This window comes from Sardina pilchardus, chromosome 17 (genome assembly GCF_963854185.1).
Source record: "Sardina pilchardus chromosome 17, fSarPil1.1, whole genome shotgun sequence".
Lineage (NCBI taxonomy): Eukaryota > Metazoa > Chordata > Actinopteri > Clupeiformes > Clupeidae > Sardina > Sardina pilchardus.
Window position 1 is genome coordinate 29,436,391 of NC_085010.1, and position 19,117 is coordinate 29,455,507.

Below are 19,117 nucleotides of genomic sequence, written 5' to 3' on the forward strand. Positions count from 1 at the left end.
CTAAACTGCTTAGGCTAATAATAGTTCACAAAAAAAAGGGAAAAGGTCAAAGAAATTGAGTGAAACAATTAAAAGAGCTCTTTTCTTTCTTGTTTTCAATGTAAACAATTACAAGGGCAATAGAGTCTAATGCTTTCCTTGTAACAAAAAATCAGAGAAATCATTGATGAATGCTTCTACTGTCAGTCAGATACAGGCCTATGGAAACACAGCATAGGTCTTTGTGTTCTGTTGTGGCAAAGTACAGGCTGTCACTTGGCAACATCAAACAAGCCACAGACTAAGAAATCCATGGCAACGTGAGCTAAGTGCAGTTTCTTTTCAGCTCAGTAGGGCTGTTCAAAGAAGCCTCAAGGGTCTGCAGGTGCATGTCAGATGGTGAGTTTGAAATATTTTATTTAGGCCTTCAAAAGCCACGCATAGCTTTTAGACAGGCTGACACATGAAATTACTGGTGCCCCTCCCTTTCAGGGCATAGCCATACTCTTCAGCACCAGTGACTGTCAAATATAAATTAAACCAGAATTCGCAATGCATGCCAGGCATGAACTTTCTCTCTCGCTCGCTCGCTCTCACCAACCAGATATTTTTTTCAAGACTTAATCATGAAGTTACCAAGCCATGAAATGGCATTCTTTTTATAGAAGTTTAGATTCTTGCTGCCGGACGATTTCATGCCGTTTTGAGTCATTGCTTAATTAAAATTGATCTGCGGCACCCTCGGTTTAATTTTATCACATTTGCCACCGTCATCGAAGCACATGCGCACCCAACCAAAAAAGAATCACTCTACACACTTTCTAAAGAAGAAAAATGTACACATTTCGTGCAAATAGTAGATCTCAGCATGTGTGAGTGCAGGGGGGACGAGCTGGGTGGCAGTGAGAGGAGGCTGTATGGATGCACGGCTCTGCACATCTAATGGGCAGCCTTCTCGTGCTCATATTTACACCCACTGTGATGGAGCAGCAGATGCAGCCTGTGTCTGTATGTATGTGGGGAGAATCTAAAGTGAGCCCTTTCTTTGCTGTATCACGCTGCTGTCTGTCAGAATTGTGCTGCGCTGCAGTTTGCACACGCCCAGGAACGCTTTGTGAGGGGGCCTTGTGTAATTCAAAGGATGAGGATCTCATTATTAGGTATTAAAGTCCTCAAACATGAGGATAATGTGTCCTGCGTTGATGGGGTAGAATGATGGAGCAACTCTCTCTTTGTGCTTCAATGTCTCTTTCCAGGCTAGAATGAGGAATGGAAGGACTGGTGAATGAATACCCATTAAATGTGTAGAAATCAGGCATAGAGATAACCTGCAATGGGAATTCACTATATCCAGTTATTATGCATCATCTGCAAAACAATATGTCCGCATTATATATCACATTTCGTTATATTTTTTACACTAATACCTAAACAATGATTAGATATATTGATACTGATTTTGTAGTAGTTGTTATTCATGAAAAAACAAAATGATCTCCACCAGAGTGTGGGATAAACGGCCTTCTTTTGGTTGGACTTGTGGCCTTAGACATAACAGTTGCAAAATACTGGTTCACAGCTGAGGCCTAAATAGCTGTGTGATTTCAGCCAAATCTCTTCTCATAGTCCCTTTCTCTCAGATTACATCAGACCTCCCTATGATGAGATTAGGCCAGTGTAATCCTGCAATGTGCAATGTTGTGGAGGGATGCGGTACTATTTGGGGGATTAAACCTTTCAGCATGTTAGTGTGTGGTTCATCTCAAAGAGCCCATCTGTTTTTCCTGATGTAATGCTTCCAGGATCCTTTCTTATCGCCTCCATTGGAAAACCATACGTGGCTATACATTGCCAAACGTGCCAAGAGGTCGCGCCTGAATTCAATGTATGTCCTTGAATATTGTAATATTCTCGAGTAAACAATAAACAGATTTTATGATAATTCAATAAAACTATTAGGCAACCAAATGTTATTACTGAGCACCAGCTTTTTGGAACAATCAGATTATGAAACTGTAATCTTAACCCAGTTGAAAAAGCCGTCGTCTGACAGGATGTGTGCTTCCTTGTGGTCAACTGGTAATATATGACTAGATTCTATTTAAAATAAACCAGATAAACGAGTGGTGACATCTGAGAAGATGTGTATATTATTAATTGATTATTACAGTAATGATGATTTTCAGTATGGCTACACTTTGGTGGCAGAATAAGCCCTTTCAATTCAGTGGACAATGCATGTGTTTTAGTTTATGCTAACATCTACTGTTTTTCATTATTCCAGATCTTTGATCTTTGACTTTTGAAGTTTTGAAAAATAATATATGTACTGTACATCATGAGTTCATAACATGTTCTTTTGAAAATGGTAATGAGGGAGTGTGTGTGTGTGTGTGTGTGTGTGTGTGTGTGTGTGTGTGTGTGTGTGTGTGTGTGTGTGTGTGTGTGTGTGTGTAAATATTGAAAAGATTAGGTTATCTTGAGCACAATAATGGACCTATTGTCACAGTTAATATTAAATAGCGGTTGTTAATAAGTGGTTTAACACTTGAGTACTCTCAGGAAACAACAGATTACTGTTTTATTCTTGGAAATGATGTGCAACCGGTTGAACTGGGTAAAAGTGAACCATTACAAAGCCAAATGGTATGCCGATCTGTTGACCTTGAAAGTGCCCATGGAATTTCATTCGATTGTTTACAATGGTGTTTGACACATACGCGTGCTCAGCTGAATTCCTACAATCTATTGTGAATATGACAAAGTTTACAGAATGCCGCCATATCACCATAGAGGTATTGAACCACACCAACAACCAAACAATTGCCATTATATTGATCATTTTACAGACGACAGGGGCGAAGGACGATGGAACTCTTTGAGAGAAATGCTTTCATGCATGAGCTGAAGGGTATTCAAGAAGCAGACATATGTTTGCTGCTCCATTACTGTAAAAAGATAAAAGTGTGTGTGTGCGTGTGTGTGCGTGTGTGTGTGTGTGTGTGTGTGTGTGTGTGTGTGTGTGTGCGTTTGTGTGTGTGTGTGTGTGTGTGTGTGTGTGTGTGTGTGTGTGTGTGTGTGTGTGTGTGTGTGTGAACGTGTGCGTAAGAGTTTGTGTGTGTGTGTGTATGCGTGGGGGCGTTGAGTGAAATACTCTTAGTCAGGAGAGGGTGTAAATCATTGGCCTCTTGCGCAGGCTTGAGTGGAGCGGGTTGCTCCGGGTCTCTCTCCCTCGCAGGGTAATCAATACCAGCTCCTCACTGCCTCCTCCAAAACACATGCAGGAGCAAATGAAAAGAGAGTGGAAAAAGTGATGACCCCAACAAGATCTCCTCATATTCAAACAAGCAAGCGGTCCCTGCAGAACAGTGGCGACTCCCCAGCTCCCACCAGTCTCTGTCATCTACACCCAGTATGTGAAAACGCCATTACGCTTATTTGGCGTCAGTTGTTTACATGGCCGCTGAGAACACCCTCCGAAAGTATTGAGCAAATTGTTGTGCATTCAGGGACTGGTGTGGCAATAGTGTCTGGTGAGGGATTTATTGTATTCTTTATTTAAGCTTTCTGAACCTCACCCACTCAGTCCAAGCAATTAACAGGCTTTCCTCTCCATAAGACCACAACCATAAAAATTAGCAAAACAAACTAGAACCATCACTGTCACAAGGATCATTAGTGTAAAATGCTATTATACTGGTCATAGATTTAACAAAGATTTTGCAGTCCCTTTCCTGTTTCAACATTATATGAAATGCATGTTATTACACTTGTTTAATATACTCTACAAAAATGAGGTTACTTGTTAACATCATTCAGTTATGATATTTTTAACATTATTGATGATGATTGATATGTTAAACTATCAAGTAATCATTAGTAACTTCCTTAGAAAGTATCTGTGTCTGGCAACTATTTCTATTTTGTGTCCAACTCGATTCAGTGTCACATTTCAGTGCCAATAGCCGCAGGTGCTCTCAAGGGGATTACATTTCTCATCCTGGACATGTATTGAATCAGGAAGGCTCTTTGTGTGCCAAAACCCAGCAGCGTTTCCACTGCTAGCGCATACAAACCAGAGGAGAGCATACTATATTGTTGAAGCACTTGATATAGCATCTGCCTAGGATGACGCAGGCATACCAGACAGCTTGCTCCAGACAACCAACACAGCTGGTCAATGTTGTCTCGCTGCCTATCAAGTTGTCCAACCAAAATTCCTCAGGTCTCTGTCTGTGAAGGCTGTCTGAAAGACACGTTGCCCTCCATAGGTTTAAGGCCTGCATATCACATGCCTGACAGATTAGCACTCAAAGAGAAAAAAAATGGTCTTGAACTGACAAAGTCTGGCATGGAACTTGACTTTGGATTTAAGACTTAATAGCCTTAATAATTTACTGTTAGATAGAGAGGAAAGAAGAAGAAGAAGAAGAAGAAGAAGAAGGAGAAGAAGAAAGAATCCATCCTTGCTTTCTCATTGTGACATCATAATGAAATGCAGATATTCCACACATTCCTTGGCTGGCAGAGTGATGCTGTAGTACAGTACCTCTGTGGCTTAAACCTTGTGAAGCTGATAAAAGCAGGCGGCTCTGTTGGGGTTGCTCACTGCAGTGTTTGGGTGAGTGCCTGTTTTCTCAGTCCATGCTGGACATTATCTGCAGCTCAATCAGAACATTCCTGCATTGACAATCATTCGAACACACTAAATAAAAGCAATTCCATAATTCCATGGAGGGTTTATTCAAGACAACCTTGCTATTTCACAAGAAAAGAAAACAATTTTTGAATTGCAATCTGTTATGTTGGAGGTGTTTCTGAATTATTTATCTTTCCTAGGGTGAATGTTTATTTTTACAGAATGTTATCATGATAGCATGAACAGCATGCATGCGCAGACTATTGACAATAGATGGAATTATTCAACCTTCCAGTGTATTCAGTGCTGCCATGTGAATAAAAAGGCTGCAGTCTACACTAGAAGTCTTTCGAAACCAAAGTGAAGACCTTTGTATCACAGGTTCATTCCTGTGTGGTGAGTTTAGATCCTGTACCATTGTGGGTAAAACGGGCATATTCAAAACTGGACATTTTCCTTGGCTTGTCATTGACTTTGTGACATAAGAAAAGACAACGTATCCGCGGCTGGCAAATTCAGACACTCTCTCACAGCCGACCTTCTTTACCAGGATGACATATAGAGAGGAGGAACACAACTAGGGCTCCGTGGGCCTCCTGGATAAGGCGCTCCCTCTTAAATATACACACACTCAGACACACAGTCAGCCCCCACCCACCCACACAGGACTCTTAACAGAAACCATCTGGATATGTTGGGCATGGAAGCCTGCTGATAAAATACCTGAAATAACGACATATAAATTATGTTGGGTCATAGTCGAGAGGCTGGAGAAATGTCATAAATAGTAAAGCTCTGATGTTAATCTTGACTAACAACAAACCATGTGCCATTCTCTCCACTAGTAACCTAGTACCTGGCAGCTCTATGATGCTGATAAAGGATTTTTAGGAATGGGAAATTGTTTAAGTAATGTAAGAAAACTGGGCTTCATCAAAACTTTACAAACAGTAACAGTAAGATATAATGATATTATAAAGAAAGAAAGTGTAGGTGGTGCAGTCTATAGGAATTCTTTAGTCTCCTTGTCAAACAGTTATGTTATATGAGAATTTTAATGTTCTCTTATCAACATGTTCCATGGTACTCCATGGCATGGTATTTGTTCCATCTGTTGTTTGTTCTTCATTCTGATTTATACCTTGAAAAAAGAATGCTTGATTGAATGTGATTTTATTTTTGCCTATCAGTGTAATAGACTCCCCCACACAAGGCAGAGCAATTTGACACATGCACGCGGCATTCATTTCTGCTTTCTTAAGGACTAATAATAATCTCCGAGCCCTCGGCTCTGTCTACCCTATCTGTCCTACATCCTGTCTCATACCACAATACATAAAAAAAAAAACAGAACTTTTGACATTTCAGTGTTCCTTCTGCTACAGTTGGTAATTAACTCCAGACTATCTTTTATTGTCTGTTCATTGTGGAAACAGTGCGTTTTGCTACTGTATCCAGCTCCACTCTCCATATACATACACTTGATTGCTGTCATTATTGTGTTGCTGCGTTTAGAAAGGGCAGCAAAATAATGTTGGATTCATCTTCCTTCTCTTACATCTAAAAGATCATAATGCAAATAGGCTTTATAAAAAATGTCAAGCTGTTTTAGATATCATGACAGGTAGACATTGTAGACACTGACACACTTCTGTTGCTCTCACACATAGGCTACACACTTTGAAGAAGACTCCACAGTGAGTCAATGTCTTTTTCATTCTTAGTTTTTTATTATTATTATTATTTAACCCCCCCCCCCCCCATCACAGGGTTAAATGTTTAATTGCTCAACAGGACATCTTTTGTTATAAGGCCAATGCTGCCCTCTGGTGTTATGTGTTTGGCACTACATGTAAAGAGTTCAATGGTTGGTCACAGTACAAAAGCACAGGACATGCAGCAGCAGCAGCAGCACTTCCTCTATAAATAGCTCAGACACTTCAGGTTGAAAAAGTCTTCAGTCTTATTTGAGACGTTTGGATTCGTTCCATTGGGTTTAGCATGCTTTACTCTGATGTGTATGTCCTAGTGCTGCACACATGCTATGACTCAAGTACTTTTTGACGTTTCTATATGTAAGGTGTTACATCTTTGTTTTGCCTGAATCCATTTTAGTTAGTCTCCTCTAATCCCTCCACTTTCACTGAAAAGCGCTTTCTCGGTGCATTTCATTAAGACCCTATATTTTCTTCCTGGACTGTTCAAGGCATGCCTGAGAAACCAGCAGAGACATGTAGGAACTCTTTCAAGGACATGGCCTCTCCTCTAACATTCAGGTGAGAAAGAAATCATCTGTGATGCTATTGTGAACATTTAACATGTTTTTCCATTTCCATGTATGAATTGTAAGGTTTGGCCACATGGCAACTGTTTAAAATTGAGTTGATTATGCCTGACATACATGACATTAATACCTTGAAATGTATATAATAGTATACATTTCCTACATATAAATGTAGAAAACAATAAACTACTTGAACTTGAACTATTATGTTCCGGAACATTGGATTAGTAGAATCCGAGCATCTGACCGGGTTCTGTCTTTTTATTGTTTTTGTTTCTGTTTCTCTAGGCCATTCTTCCATCTTTTATCTTTTATGCCTATGACAACTACTTCTGGCTATGTCTTGTGGTGGAAACCATGTCTGTTGTGTCTTACATGTGTATGTGATGGCTGATTGTCTATGTGTTTTGTGTAAGGCTGCTGAAACAACAGAATTTCCCTTTGGGATGATTAAAGTATATCTATCTATCTATCTATCTATCTATCTATTATCTTGGGCAGTAAGAGGAAGCCACTGACAGCTGTGGATACCCATGCAAGAGGTACAGTATGTCCACACTGCAGAAAATGCGCTTGTAATGTTAACTTAGAGCCTTTGTTTTCCTCAATGTTATACTGTGTAGATACTGTATCATTGTGTATTTTATGCTACATTTATGTTCAGTTGTCATGCTCATGGTCCTGCATCTCCTTTCTTCCCCCGTGCAGTTCATCCCAGAAGAATGGCACTGGCTCAGCGGCCCGCAACAGCCCCGAGCCTTTCCAGAAGCACCTGCTCCGTGGATATCTGGGACATCTTCTACAACAGGCTCAATGAGAAACGTCCCTCCGCCAAGAGTGAGGAAACAAGGAGGCCGTCTACTGCCAAACAACATGTCTGGGAATACTCCAGGCAAGACTTAGGGCAGTCCAGGGCCATCTTAAAACTGATTTGTAGTATTATGGTCTGGCTCATATTATCGGCCTCTTTACAAAAGGACAGGCTATATCAAGTTCATAATCTGTGCGTTATAACTAGCCTGTCAGCTCTGCATTATGGTCTCGTTTCACCCTTGGCCTACACATTTAAGTTCTAATCAGTTTTAACAGAATATTTCAGTGAAATTGTTTCTAAATGTCTTAGACAATGGAGAGCGGCCTCCAAACTCCAATTCCAAACTGATAACCTTTAGGGATCCATTATAGAACATTTTTTCCTGACATGTTTTCTTCCAGCTAATCGTATTTATTTTACAGGACACAATGCTTTTTTTAAATGACTGCGTTTGCACATGTTGTCCATTGAGAATAATGTGCGAGACTCTAAAGAATTTCTGAGGCCCTAGTGAAAATATATTGAAATATTTATTACATTTTCTGCAGTACGACAGGTCATATGAAAATCATGGAGGTCCAGGCACAGGGGCATTTTGTGAGGCTTGCGAACTGCTCCCAGACAGAGCAGGACATCGGAGAGTATTACCTGCAGCAGAGCGTTAAGGGACAGCCTGTCAACTGTTTCCTCTTCCCAGCGAGAACATTCATTCAACCTGGAGCCTCAATCACTGTGAGTCACTGGTGTGAAAGACTCACAGTCTGTCTTCCATGCCAAAAGATGTTCTAACTCATATCTCTGGTCGGTCACATCTATGCAGAAAATGTCTAGCAAATGTGAAGAGAAACACTCCAAGAGAAACACTCCATACTCCATACCAGATTTAAGAGCAAGAGCAGCCGTAATCAACATCTCTAAGGATTTTTCCATTCATGTCTTCTTGTCATACATCATAGGATATAACAACATAGAGCATAGCAAAGACCTCAATATTGTGCAAATGGTCTCTGGCACAATTTTATTATATTTATTTATGGAATATGGTTTGTGTAAGGATTCTCAAAACACACAAGACATGTACAAAACAACAATCATATTAATATATAAAGTATAAACATATTAACACTTTTGACAAACTGTTTCCAAAAAATAGCAAAAAACATGGCTAGCATATCACCAAAGCATCTCCGTGTCAACATACATTCTTTTTTCATTTATTCATGAAGGTTTGGTCAGAACATTGCAGACCTTGTGCACATTCTTTCAACGATCATGTGTGGACTGGACTACCACAAATTGGATCGAGCCCCGAGTACACCACTATCTTGTGTACGACAAATGGTCAAGTGAGCACAATGTTTTCAAATAGTAAAAAGATCATTGTAATAGATGTAATAGATAGATGTAATATATAGATGTAATATATGACATAATCTTTAGACAGGAAACTTTACTTTATATGTTTATATTTACATGTACATGTTTCATCATTGCATAAAGCTATTTGTACATGTGTTGGGTGGTTAGGCAGTGGCATGGTACACCCCAGCTCGACTCTCCATGTTGAGGACAGGCCAAGCTTGGGAGGAGCCGGAGAGAAGACCACAGCGCAGGGCTGGGTGCTCTCTATCCAGAGGAGACAGTAAGAGGGCCACACCGCAACACATAGCAAAGCAAGAACCTCATTGGAAACACTCAGACCTGGCACCCTTACTATGCCTGCGAAGGTGAATTTATCCCAAAGTCACGTTGAAAAAATGGTCTAAATTGTGAAATATCCTCATTTCTGTGTGCCATTCAAATGACGCTGTGACATGTACTTGACAGGAAAACAGACGCGATAAGAGTGTCTCAAAGCCCGTGGACCCAAAGCCCCTCCTCCATCACCCACCCCTCCTGCATTAGTGCCTGGCCTCAGGCACAAACCAAAGCAAGGATACCAATGCAGTGGCCAAGACGCTCACCAAAAAAAGGTGAATTTACCAGGGTATCATTTGATATTAACTAGGCTATAGTTTTCTGTAGTTATTCACTTAGAGTTGTTATAGCTATCTATTAATATTAGATGGTTTAAGGTACATTTCCACCCTCCTTTCTCCATCAACATTCCTTAAATTTACATGTTGTGAAGCCAAACTTATATCATGAGCAAGTGTCTTCATTGTAATTACACAGCCTGTTGGTCACAATGATTTGTTTTCCCTCATCCTCACAATGTTGTGACTCATTTATAATTCATATTTCACACATGCAGAACAGCCTATTTTATTTATATTTTACACATAATATCCTGTAACACTTATTGAACTCTGCATACTGTACTCCACTGTGATGTTGGGTCTAACAACGTATCGTAACATTTCGTACGGAGAGTTTTGTACAATACTCTGAGCATTAAGGTGTTAGTTGTTGTTTCCATGTCATTCTAAAACTATTGAGACTGCCCTCTCCTTCCTCTCAGGCATGCAGAGATATACCCATCTGGACCCCTTTGAGAGGAGCAGTGCTGCAACTTAAACACTATAGCCACGTTCAGCACACCAATTACATTATTTCACATATTTAACAATAAAGACGAAAGTGCTTTAGAGAAAGACTACCTTTACTTAATTGATTATGTGTAATTATATTTGTGTAATTATTTATCAATATTTGTTAGGCTATATTATATATATATATGTATATACACCTACTGTACATGAATGGTCATACAAAGCATGCCACAGTGCTTTGTGAGGCAACGCTTCCAAAAGGATTACAGCACATCTTCAACAACCATTATTTTTTATAATGATTTAGCCTATTTAGCCGATTTCTCTACTCAAAATGCAGTCTCAGTAGTAATTTTGTTTTCAAGAATTTCACAGCAATTGTAAAGGGGAGCTGCACACAAACTTGTTAGTTTTGTTTGTTGTTGCCATATCCATTTAGCCTATTTGACATTTACTTAACAGTCATACATGACCAGATAATAGTTCCTCTTCAAAGTCTGGAGGATGGTCACACACAGTTAATGAAGACATCTGCATTTAGATACAGCAATTGTTTCACAATAATGTCCATTAAAGAAGGCAGGGAGGTTATACAGGAAGGCATCTTATAATGCACTACTCACAATAAAGTCGGGCATAAAAAACGATTCAATTATTGACCTCTGTATACTAATTTCATACATTCTTGTTGTGACACTCCCCACTAACCACTGAATGACTTCTCGCCTTCCTGGATCCGGACAATTTTGAACACACCCTTTGTTTTCTGCATACCAAGTTAACTGACAGGGAATGAACGAATCCGAGTAGAGCTTTGCTCTGACGTAGTATGTGAACTATGCAGTGTGTATTTATAGATCCTATTTAAACGCTGAGGACTGAAACGGAATTCCTCAATCGTCTCCCTGCTTCTGTACGGCCGGCAATTCACTATTGTCTCTCGCGCTGTGGCATTTTTTTCCACAGAACCTTGTCTTACTATTATATGACAGATTTGTGTTCAAATTGAGACCTACTGGAAAACACTAATGATAAATAGCAAAGCTTTAAGGACTGAAATAAAACTGAACTCTTCCTATAGTCGAGTTATTGACCAAGGCATGATAAACAAATGTGCTCCTCTTAAGGTGGGCTGCGTGCGCACGGTCACTACACAGTCTGATCTAAGTTAAGCGCAAGCCACACGCAAAACTCCAGAGGTCCGCACATTTGTAGCCTATTTTGGTGAGCATACCAACATTTTACACCATTTTACCCGTGGCAATTGGGGTGTGAACTGCTTCGTGCTCTGATTCAACACCTTGAAGTCAGGGTTATCCCTAGCATTTTCAGTTCATATGTGGAAACATTTGGGGAAACACCGAACGGACCGGCTTCCTTTTCAACGTTGTCTGGGTAAGTGGTCTTTCAAAATCAGCTCTCTGATTCTCAGTTTCCGCCCTGTTTTCTGTGACGGCCAACAAACCAGCCGTCAGAAGAGTGTTTCACTTTTATGTCGCTGATTTTACAGTAGTAGTCTTGCGAACAGTAAAATGGTCTCATCCCTTCAACCGTCAATGACCATTTTAACCGGAAAATGTTAGGATATCATCCTAGGGAAGTTTGAATTAGTCTATTTTACATTGTAAAGAGAAAACAGAAGGTAAGATATTTCGTTTAATTGATTTAACAATGAATGTCACAATTGATGTAATTGGATGTGAGTACAGTGGGACAGTTTTGTTGCTTGTGTTTATGACTGGAAATTAGTTTTTTTGCTGACGAATGAATCCTATAACACACCCAAATGATTAAACATTTTTGCGTGGCCCAGCAGCAAACCTACATGCAGGGCGATACACTTTAGCCAATACTGTGAAAAATGTTCAGTGAAATAAGACATGGCATTTAACCTCCATTAATCCGCAAGGTGCAAACTTGAAAATGTGCTTAACATGATCATATAGTGTTAAGAATGTTCAGAAAACGTTTGTTTTATTTTGCCTTACATGTTACAGAATTGTATGATGATCAGGGTGTAGCTATAGCCTATCATGTAACTGATGTCAGGATGTGTTCATTGAATGAATCTTTGGAGTATGAGAGCTGGAATCTGTCTTTACCATGAGCTGTATTTCAAATTCCCCTAATATTATCATCAATAATCAATAGATCTGACTGAAAACAACAAAATTGGGCTAAAATTTGCCAACCAGTTGATTAAGGCCTGCTGCATTCCCAAGGGATCTGCCAAATGCACCTGGGACCATGAGACCATTTAATTGAAACCTTAACACAAAAAAGAAGGCAGGACTGTCTACTTATGATACCAACAACGCCCGTACACTGCACTCTGGCTACAATGTAAAGCTTCATGAGAGAAAGTAGGAGACAGACTGTACATTGGACAAAAAGAAAAAACGTCAGTTGAAAAGATAAGGGGTTAGAATTCAAGAAAACACCTTAATATCTGCATCAGCATTCACTCTTAATTAAAAGGTGAGACAGTAAAAGGTTGATGAAGTGCGTACAGTAAATAGTTTGACGGGATGTCATTTGCTTTTGTTTAACAGTGGCAAAGTTGGTGGACCTGAAAACAATCGCATTGATTGTTGCTTTATTGATTTTTGAGCTGATGTGCTGTCTGGATCAGCATATCTGACTGTCTCCTCTTTGTCCCTTAGCTACATTATATCTGGATATGGGGTCATTCTCGTTACTATGTTACTACCATTTGCAGATATTTATTTTAATTAAATGTCCGGAAATAAAAAGAATTAAAAAAAAGAACACCAAGTCCAAGTTAAGGGTCAGGATGATGTTGAGGTACACAGGTGAACATTGTAAGCCACATATCCTGGTTGTGGTAGCGTCTCTCTCTCTCCCTCCACCTGTCAGATTGTGACGTGTGAGTCATCATAGTTTGTGAAGTCACAAGTTGCACAAGACACAGCATCTGCTTGGACGAACTGTCAGTTATGAAACTCTAAAGAACTGAAGTTTCTGAGGAAATGCAGAGTCAGTGTTTTAGCGCCGATGTCATTGATGTCATAGATGATGGTGAAAGATTGGGACTTCTGAACAATGTTTCCACTAGCGTAGCAGCAATGTTCTAGTTCACTCACAGCTTTGGAACAGTACTGTATGCTGAACTTGGAAATGTGGCAATGGCAGTCACGCTACTTACAGTATATGTTCTCCTGACAGTCATCTGGTTGAAGTAGACATTGGCAGTACACGCCTTTCTTACCACTGGATAGAATTTCCAGGAAGCACCAGTATTGTTGAAACACATACTCCTGGGAATGGTGTGGTTCAAAAGACATGAATTGCTCTTCAAGCTAGTTTTTATACAAGATTCTGGTAAAAAAGGAATTCTTCTTACTTGAAGAGGTCTTTTCAGAACTATGCATTTTGTCAAAAGTGTTCTAAATGAGATTTCCTAAACATCTCATCAGAAAGGAGGACTTTTATAGTTGTTTCTATAACTGGGACACACCCAAAAACCTTTGTGTGAAAATATGCCTTCCCTAAATAGAACTGGAATGTGCTTTGAAACTGACGAAATATCCATGTGTTATGTGCAAATGGCTTAATAAACATTCCTATGATTTAGGCTTGGGAAGATCCCCATGATGGTCTGAGGGTAGGATATGTATTAATTATGACTGTGCCTCTGTTCCGCAGGTGAATAATGACGGAGTATAAGCTGGTAGTAGTGGGGGCTGGTGGTGTGGGGAAGAGCGCCTTGACAATACAGCTCATTCAGAACCATTTTGTTGATGAGTACGACCCTACAATTGAGGTGAATGAAAGACTAATGAGTGGTGTGATTTCAGTCATGTTAATAATACAGTATCCAGTAGCAGATTGACATTGTTGAACCATACGTAGCAATGTGCCTCACCCAACATGGTGGTCTGGACTTGTCCCCTTGCAGGACTCCTACAGGAAGCAGGTGGTGATTGATGGAGAGACGTGTCTGTTGGACATCCTGGACACGGCAGGACAGGAGGAGTACAGTGCCATGAGGGACCAGTACATGAGGACTGGAGAGGGCTTTCTCTGTGTCTTCGCCATCAACAACAGCAAGTCATTTGAGGATATCCACCACTACAGGTAGTGTAGGTTTTGTAGGTCAGGTCTTAAGATAGCATTGCTCTGTTATCCACCTTATTCCTGAAACCTACCTTCCAGTTTTTATCTTCCATCCTTCTGTTTATATAACTTAGTGCAGTCTCAGTAGGATAACTTCTTGTTATATTTCTTTGAAAATGTTGACAACTCGTCACTCAGTAGGGATATTTTATGTATGAAAAGGTATACATTTACTTTTATATGGCTTTTAGTCAGACTACTGGCATATGAAACCACTTAAAATAAATACAACGGCATCTTTGGCCAGAAATAGGATAAAAAAAAGAATTTCGTAATACTGTGTCATACGCCATATTACAAACGCTAATTTTTTACAATTGTTTTGCTCTGGAATAAAATGGATAGATGATATAGATGATGCAGACATTGCACTTATACACAAATAAATAATAGTGAAAATGGCATTCATGTATGGATAGATAGGCTGGAAAATGTACATGGACCAGTTGTTGACGACGTTTTGTTCCACTGCATGCAGGGAACAGATCAAGAGGGTTAAGGACTCAGAGGATGTTCCCATGGTCCTGGTGGGGAATAAGTGTGATCTTCCATCTCGGACGGTGGACTCCAAGCAGGCTCTGGACCTCGCCTGGAGCTATCGGATCCCCTTCATAGAAACCTCCGCCAAAACCAGACAGGTATGGAGCAAGACAGAGCAAAAAGAGAAGAGTTGTTGTGTTATATTGAGTTCATATATTTCAGCTTCTAAACATTGATTATTGCTTATTTTTCCCACAGGGCGTTGACGATGCCTTCTACACACTAGTGCGAGAAATCCGCAAACACAAAGAGAAAATGAGCAAAGAGGGCAAGAAGAAGAAGAAGTCAAAGACGAAGAAGTGTAGCATCATGTGAAGAGGACGAGTGTCGAGGTGAACCACACTCCCATGCACAAACACACACACTATTGCAGTAAGGACGCTGTCGGAGAACACCAAATTAAAAACAAACTCTTTTTTTTTTTTTGTCTTCTTGAAATGCCAAAGTGTGCTTCTTAATAAGTGTGGCATTACTGAACTTCACAAAAAACTCATCCATTGTAAAGTCATCCAAGCACCCCAGCCAACTGCTGCATCAGTTTCCCCTCGGGGTGTTTCACCTGTGTCTGTCGGATGGTTGTGTTCAGTTGTTACCGAAGTCTTTCCGAAATGGACATGGAGTCTCCTCTCTATTGCCTGCATCATGTGCGATCACTGTCTCCTCTCCTGAGTCTTCCCCTCACAAGGGAGGTTCAAGAGTCTAGCACATATTGTCCACTGTCTTCTCAAACACTAATTCCCCTCACTGGAGGCTGGGAATGGCTACTCAACTCTGACGCTGATTATTGTGAGAGGGCGTTCCCTGTCAAGAACTGTCCCGCCTTTTACAGCAATCTACTGGAATCGGACTATGACGGAATACTGTACCATTCCGTGGGTCAACTCTCAGTGCTTCATGAGTAAAGCCACTGGACAAGAACTTTAATGGACAGCACCAGTATGTTATTTTTGCGTTGTTCAGTGATTGAGGACATTGCTTGCTTGATCCCAGAGTAACACGCTAAGATCCCCTTATCTTTGTGTTGAGTACTTCAACACCTGACAGAGTTTCACAATGACAACGTTTTTTTTTTTTTTTTTGTCGTTTTTTATGTGTGAAACTGACATGTGAGGTTTTTCCAATTAACACTTGGTCGCTCACAATGTAGTGAGCAAACGCAGAGACATTTATTGTTTGTTTTTTTATGTTTTTGCTATTCGATTCCTGCAACAGTGCACAAGCCTTTATGTTGATGATGTCATGGAGCATTCTTTTGTCTGTGCCATGCCTAAACTAACAATGCTGTAAAATATCTTAACTAAAACTGCAGGGGATCGTTGTACAGTATCGCATTTGTCTACTATGCTAAACAGTTATAACCTGTTTGTAAAGGTTTCACTGAGGTTTTGATTTGTTTATGAGTGGTCCTTCTAATCCTATTTTCTCACTAAATTTAGAGTGTAATCTGGAATTGACCCCAACAGCATTAATGTATAAAAGTACCAATGTACTTTCACACTCTCAAATGCATTGATGGTTGACGTTTTGTACATAAATGTAGTTGTTGTTTTTCATTGTTTGTTTGGTTTGTCACAACTTTGTGTCCTGAATGGTCTATACTTAAAAAAAGCACCTGCACCTAATGGTCATGAATACATTACATTCAGTTTTTTTCAGTTAGAAGTGGGAATGTGAAGACTGACTAAGCTGATTATGTTTTTTTGTTTTTAAATGTCTCTTAGGCTAACACCATGCGTTGTGTGATAAGTAACATTTACATTGCTATATTGTTTGTTCCACACCTATCTAATATTGGTGCCATTAATAAAACTTTTAGAACAGTTGATTATTTAAATAATGCATTGAAGTCCATATTCTATGTTGTGCAATATGGGTCATCGAGACCTATACTGTATGTCCATTGCTCTTGAGGTGCATATAACTACTTCAGTCAGTCGCTTCAATACTTCCTCTTAGTATTGAAAGTACAGAGGTGTGTCCCATTTCCCCAATAAGCCCAAGTAGAATAAATGTCACTCTATTTTCACCTTCCAGTCATTAGAGAACTGCACTGACCTACAACACATAATTGAGCTTATAGGCCAGTTAAGCTGCTTACCTATTTGTGAACATTCAGGCCTAAAAAATGGCTAATAACAAAGACTTTCACATATGTGTTCTTTAGGAACTCTACATTTCTGTATAGTTGTGTTAATCTGTTCATTCTTGTTCAGCTGTGTTTTTTTTTTTAATTATTTGCAGGATGGAAAGTTAAAATAATATCACAGAGTATATATCTATCTTTGAAATCCTACCTCAGATCTAGTCATCAGAACATCTTTTGTGTTGGAATTTGTGGACAGCATTTATGTTGATGGGGCTTTAGACACACATGTCTTGATATGCAATCATTAGGGTGTACATTTAGTTTGTCTCTAGGGCAACTAGTTTGAAGCATGATGGCTTGGTCATTTGTATCCCTCTGCATACGGTATTACATTTGATACAAGGTGTCAGACAACTAAACTAAGACAAGGCTATGGGCTCTGTACACTAGCTTACTTGAAGTCGGCAAACCAGTCTCCTGTTGTAATGAAATTACTTTTTATTATAATTCAGTGTAAAAACAACTATTTAAAAAACGATTTTCAAATGTCAGAGGTCAAAGGTCAAAAACACACGTTCTGTGCAAGGAACGCTATGGCTTGCCTCTCGGCTTGGCTTCAAGTTGTTCTAAAAGTGATTTTAGCTTCCATCTTTAAAAAAAAAAAAAAAAACACTAGCCTGTAGACAGTATATGCAGCGGCTGCACAAAATAAGGAGGGAAAGATTTTAGGTGAGCACACGTTTTGGTACAACTGAAGTACTCTGCCTCAGGTGCTTGTTGACAGCGACGCCAACGAACAGGAAACTGATTTGGCAACTTCAAGCTTCAAGTAAGCTAGTGTACAGAGAGCATTATTCTTAAATGAGATGGATAGGCTGATACCCCGAGGCTGCACATTGCCCATGCCCTGATCTCTTCTGTGGCTCAATTGTAGTTTGTCATAGATATGTAACATTTACAATATTTATTTCACACTTATATCTGAGCCTGTTCATCATCACATATCTTCAGCGCATGTTATGGAAAACAACATGCATGCATTAACAAAGGAGATTATATTCAGGCCATGAAATTCTGCTAATCACTAATGTCCCAGTGGCCTTTGTAAGGCAAGATCAAGATCTACTGTACAGGAGAGGTCCAAATAGGGGTTGAAATCTAAACATTAAAACAGATACAGGTGGGAGTCATCTGTGACCCTTCAACTAGTCCTGCTTGCATTTGCAGTGTGCCAACATCTCAAATCTCATGATTTGACATGGCCTTATAAGTCCAGCAGTTGTCTACACACTTGTTTTCAGTGACAGAGACCTCACCGGTACTGACCCCCTTGTGTCTGATTTTCACTTCTAAATAGAATAGAGCTGTAACATCAGGCCCAGAGGGGCTTTCCCGGTCTTTACTTTACTTGATGTGGAGGCATTCTGTCAGGAACAAACTCACTGAGAGGATTAAGATGCTGGCGGAGGTTAAATAAGACTAAATCTCCCAAGCGTGTTATGTTTATGCCTTCCTTATATACGTATGAAAGACTTGTCACGCCTTACCCATAAATTATCATAACCCTCTGGAACAGTACACTGAGAATCGCAGAAAATGAAGTCCACTGAAATACTTATCTCCATTTTCACAATGGAGTGTAATGGCATACGAGCTGATAATTAACTTTGTAGGGGCAACATTAATTAAGTCAAGAATATAAGTAGAGAACAGGGGGGGCATTCTTACCACTCTTCTTTAGGAGCATCAAGGAGCTGTCATCAAGGCTACTGAGACTGGCATACAGCATGGTCTCCTCGCACAGCTGTTTCGCCATGTGTTGTTTTCCATGCTAAGCACAAACTGCACCTCTCACCATCTGTACGGCTCCATTCACAAACAGGCTTATTTGTTTTTAAAATAAACTAGCTTGACCTGAAGTCAGACTACAGATATGCACACACAGCCCCTTTGTGTGCATATCAGTTAGGCTGGGTGAACGTGAACCCTGCCTGACCTGCCGGCGAATTTGGATTTCGCCCAGCAGCTCAGGCTGGAAACCTGTATCTGTCTCCACTGCTTCCTGTCCACAACCTTTGGGTCCGATCGCAAACTATTTTATCCAAAAGATGCACCCAGATCGTTGGTCTGATTGGTTGAAGGACTA

General features: G+C 40.0%; 2 protein-coding genes across 4 annotated transcripts; both read left to right on the forward strand.

Annotated features, from left to right (window-relative positions):
* Nucleotides 1-301: 301 nt before the first annotated feature.
* On the forward strand, nucleotides 302-10,310 carry LOC134062154 (lamin tail domain-containing protein 1-like). Of its 2 annotated transcripts, none has more exons than XM_062518070.1 (9): nucleotides 302-378; nucleotides 6,825-6,894; nucleotides 7,404-7,444; nucleotides 7,611-7,794; nucleotides 8,265-8,448; nucleotides 8,943-9,062; nucleotides 9,244-9,443; nucleotides 9,544-9,689; nucleotides 10,178-10,310. In XM_062518070.1, exons 1-9 carry the CDS (start codon nucleotides 369-371, stop codon nucleotides 10,231-10,233), a joined length of 1,011 nt encoding a protein of 336 aa, XP_062374054.1. In that variant the 5' UTR covers nucleotides 302-368; the 3' UTR covers nucleotides 10,234-10,310. The 2 variants fall into 2 exon arrangements, with proteins under 2 accessions (XP_062374054.1, XP_062374055.1); XM_062518071.1 differs by lacking the exon at nucleotides 302-378 and adding an exon at nucleotides 4,542-4,600.
* An 865-nt stretch (nucleotides 10,311-11,175) lies between these two features.
* On the forward strand, nucleotides 11,176-16,716 carry LOC134062156 (GTPase HRas-like). Of its 2 annotated transcripts, none has more exons than XM_062518072.1 (5): nucleotides 11,176-11,603; nucleotides 13,875-13,992; nucleotides 14,128-14,306; nucleotides 14,824-14,983; nucleotides 15,084-16,716. In XM_062518072.1, exons 2-5 carry the CDS (start codon nucleotides 13,882-13,884, stop codon nucleotides 15,198-15,200), a joined length of 567 nt encoding a protein of 188 aa, XP_062374056.1. In that variant the 5' UTR covers nucleotides 11,176-11,603; nucleotides 13,875-13,881; the 3' UTR covers nucleotides 15,201-16,716. The 2 variants fall into 2 exon arrangements, with proteins under 2 accessions (XP_062374056.1, XP_062374057.1); XM_062518073.1 differs by lacking the exon at nucleotides 11,176-11,603 and adding an exon at nucleotides 11,668-11,850.
* The last annotated feature ends 2,401 nt before the right edge of the window (nucleotides 16,717-19,117 follow it).

Bases quoted from the DNA above. Each gene is read 5' to 3' on its own strand.
- LOC134062154 (XM_062518070.1), top strand. The intron at 7,795-8,264 runs GCAAGACTTAGG...CATTTTCTGCAG, and splicing joins CATGTCTGGGAATACTCCAG to TACGACAGGTCATATGAAAA. The intron at 8,449-8,942 runs GTGAGTCACTGG...TTATTCATGAAG, and splicing joins AACCTGGAGCCTCAATCACT to GTTTGGTCAGAACATTGCAG.
- LOC134062156 (XM_062518072.1), top strand. From the start codon at position 13,882: ATGACGGAGTATAAGCTGGTAGTAGTGGGGGCTGGTGGTGTGGGGAAG. The intron at 13,993-14,127 runs GTGAATGAAAGA...GTCCCCTTGCAG, and splicing joins AGTACGACCCTACAATTGAG to GACTCCTACAGGAAGCAGGT. The intron at 14,984-15,083 runs GTATGGAGCAAG...TTTTTCCCACAG, and splicing joins CCTCCGCCAAAACCAGACAG to GGCGTTGACGATGCCTTCTA.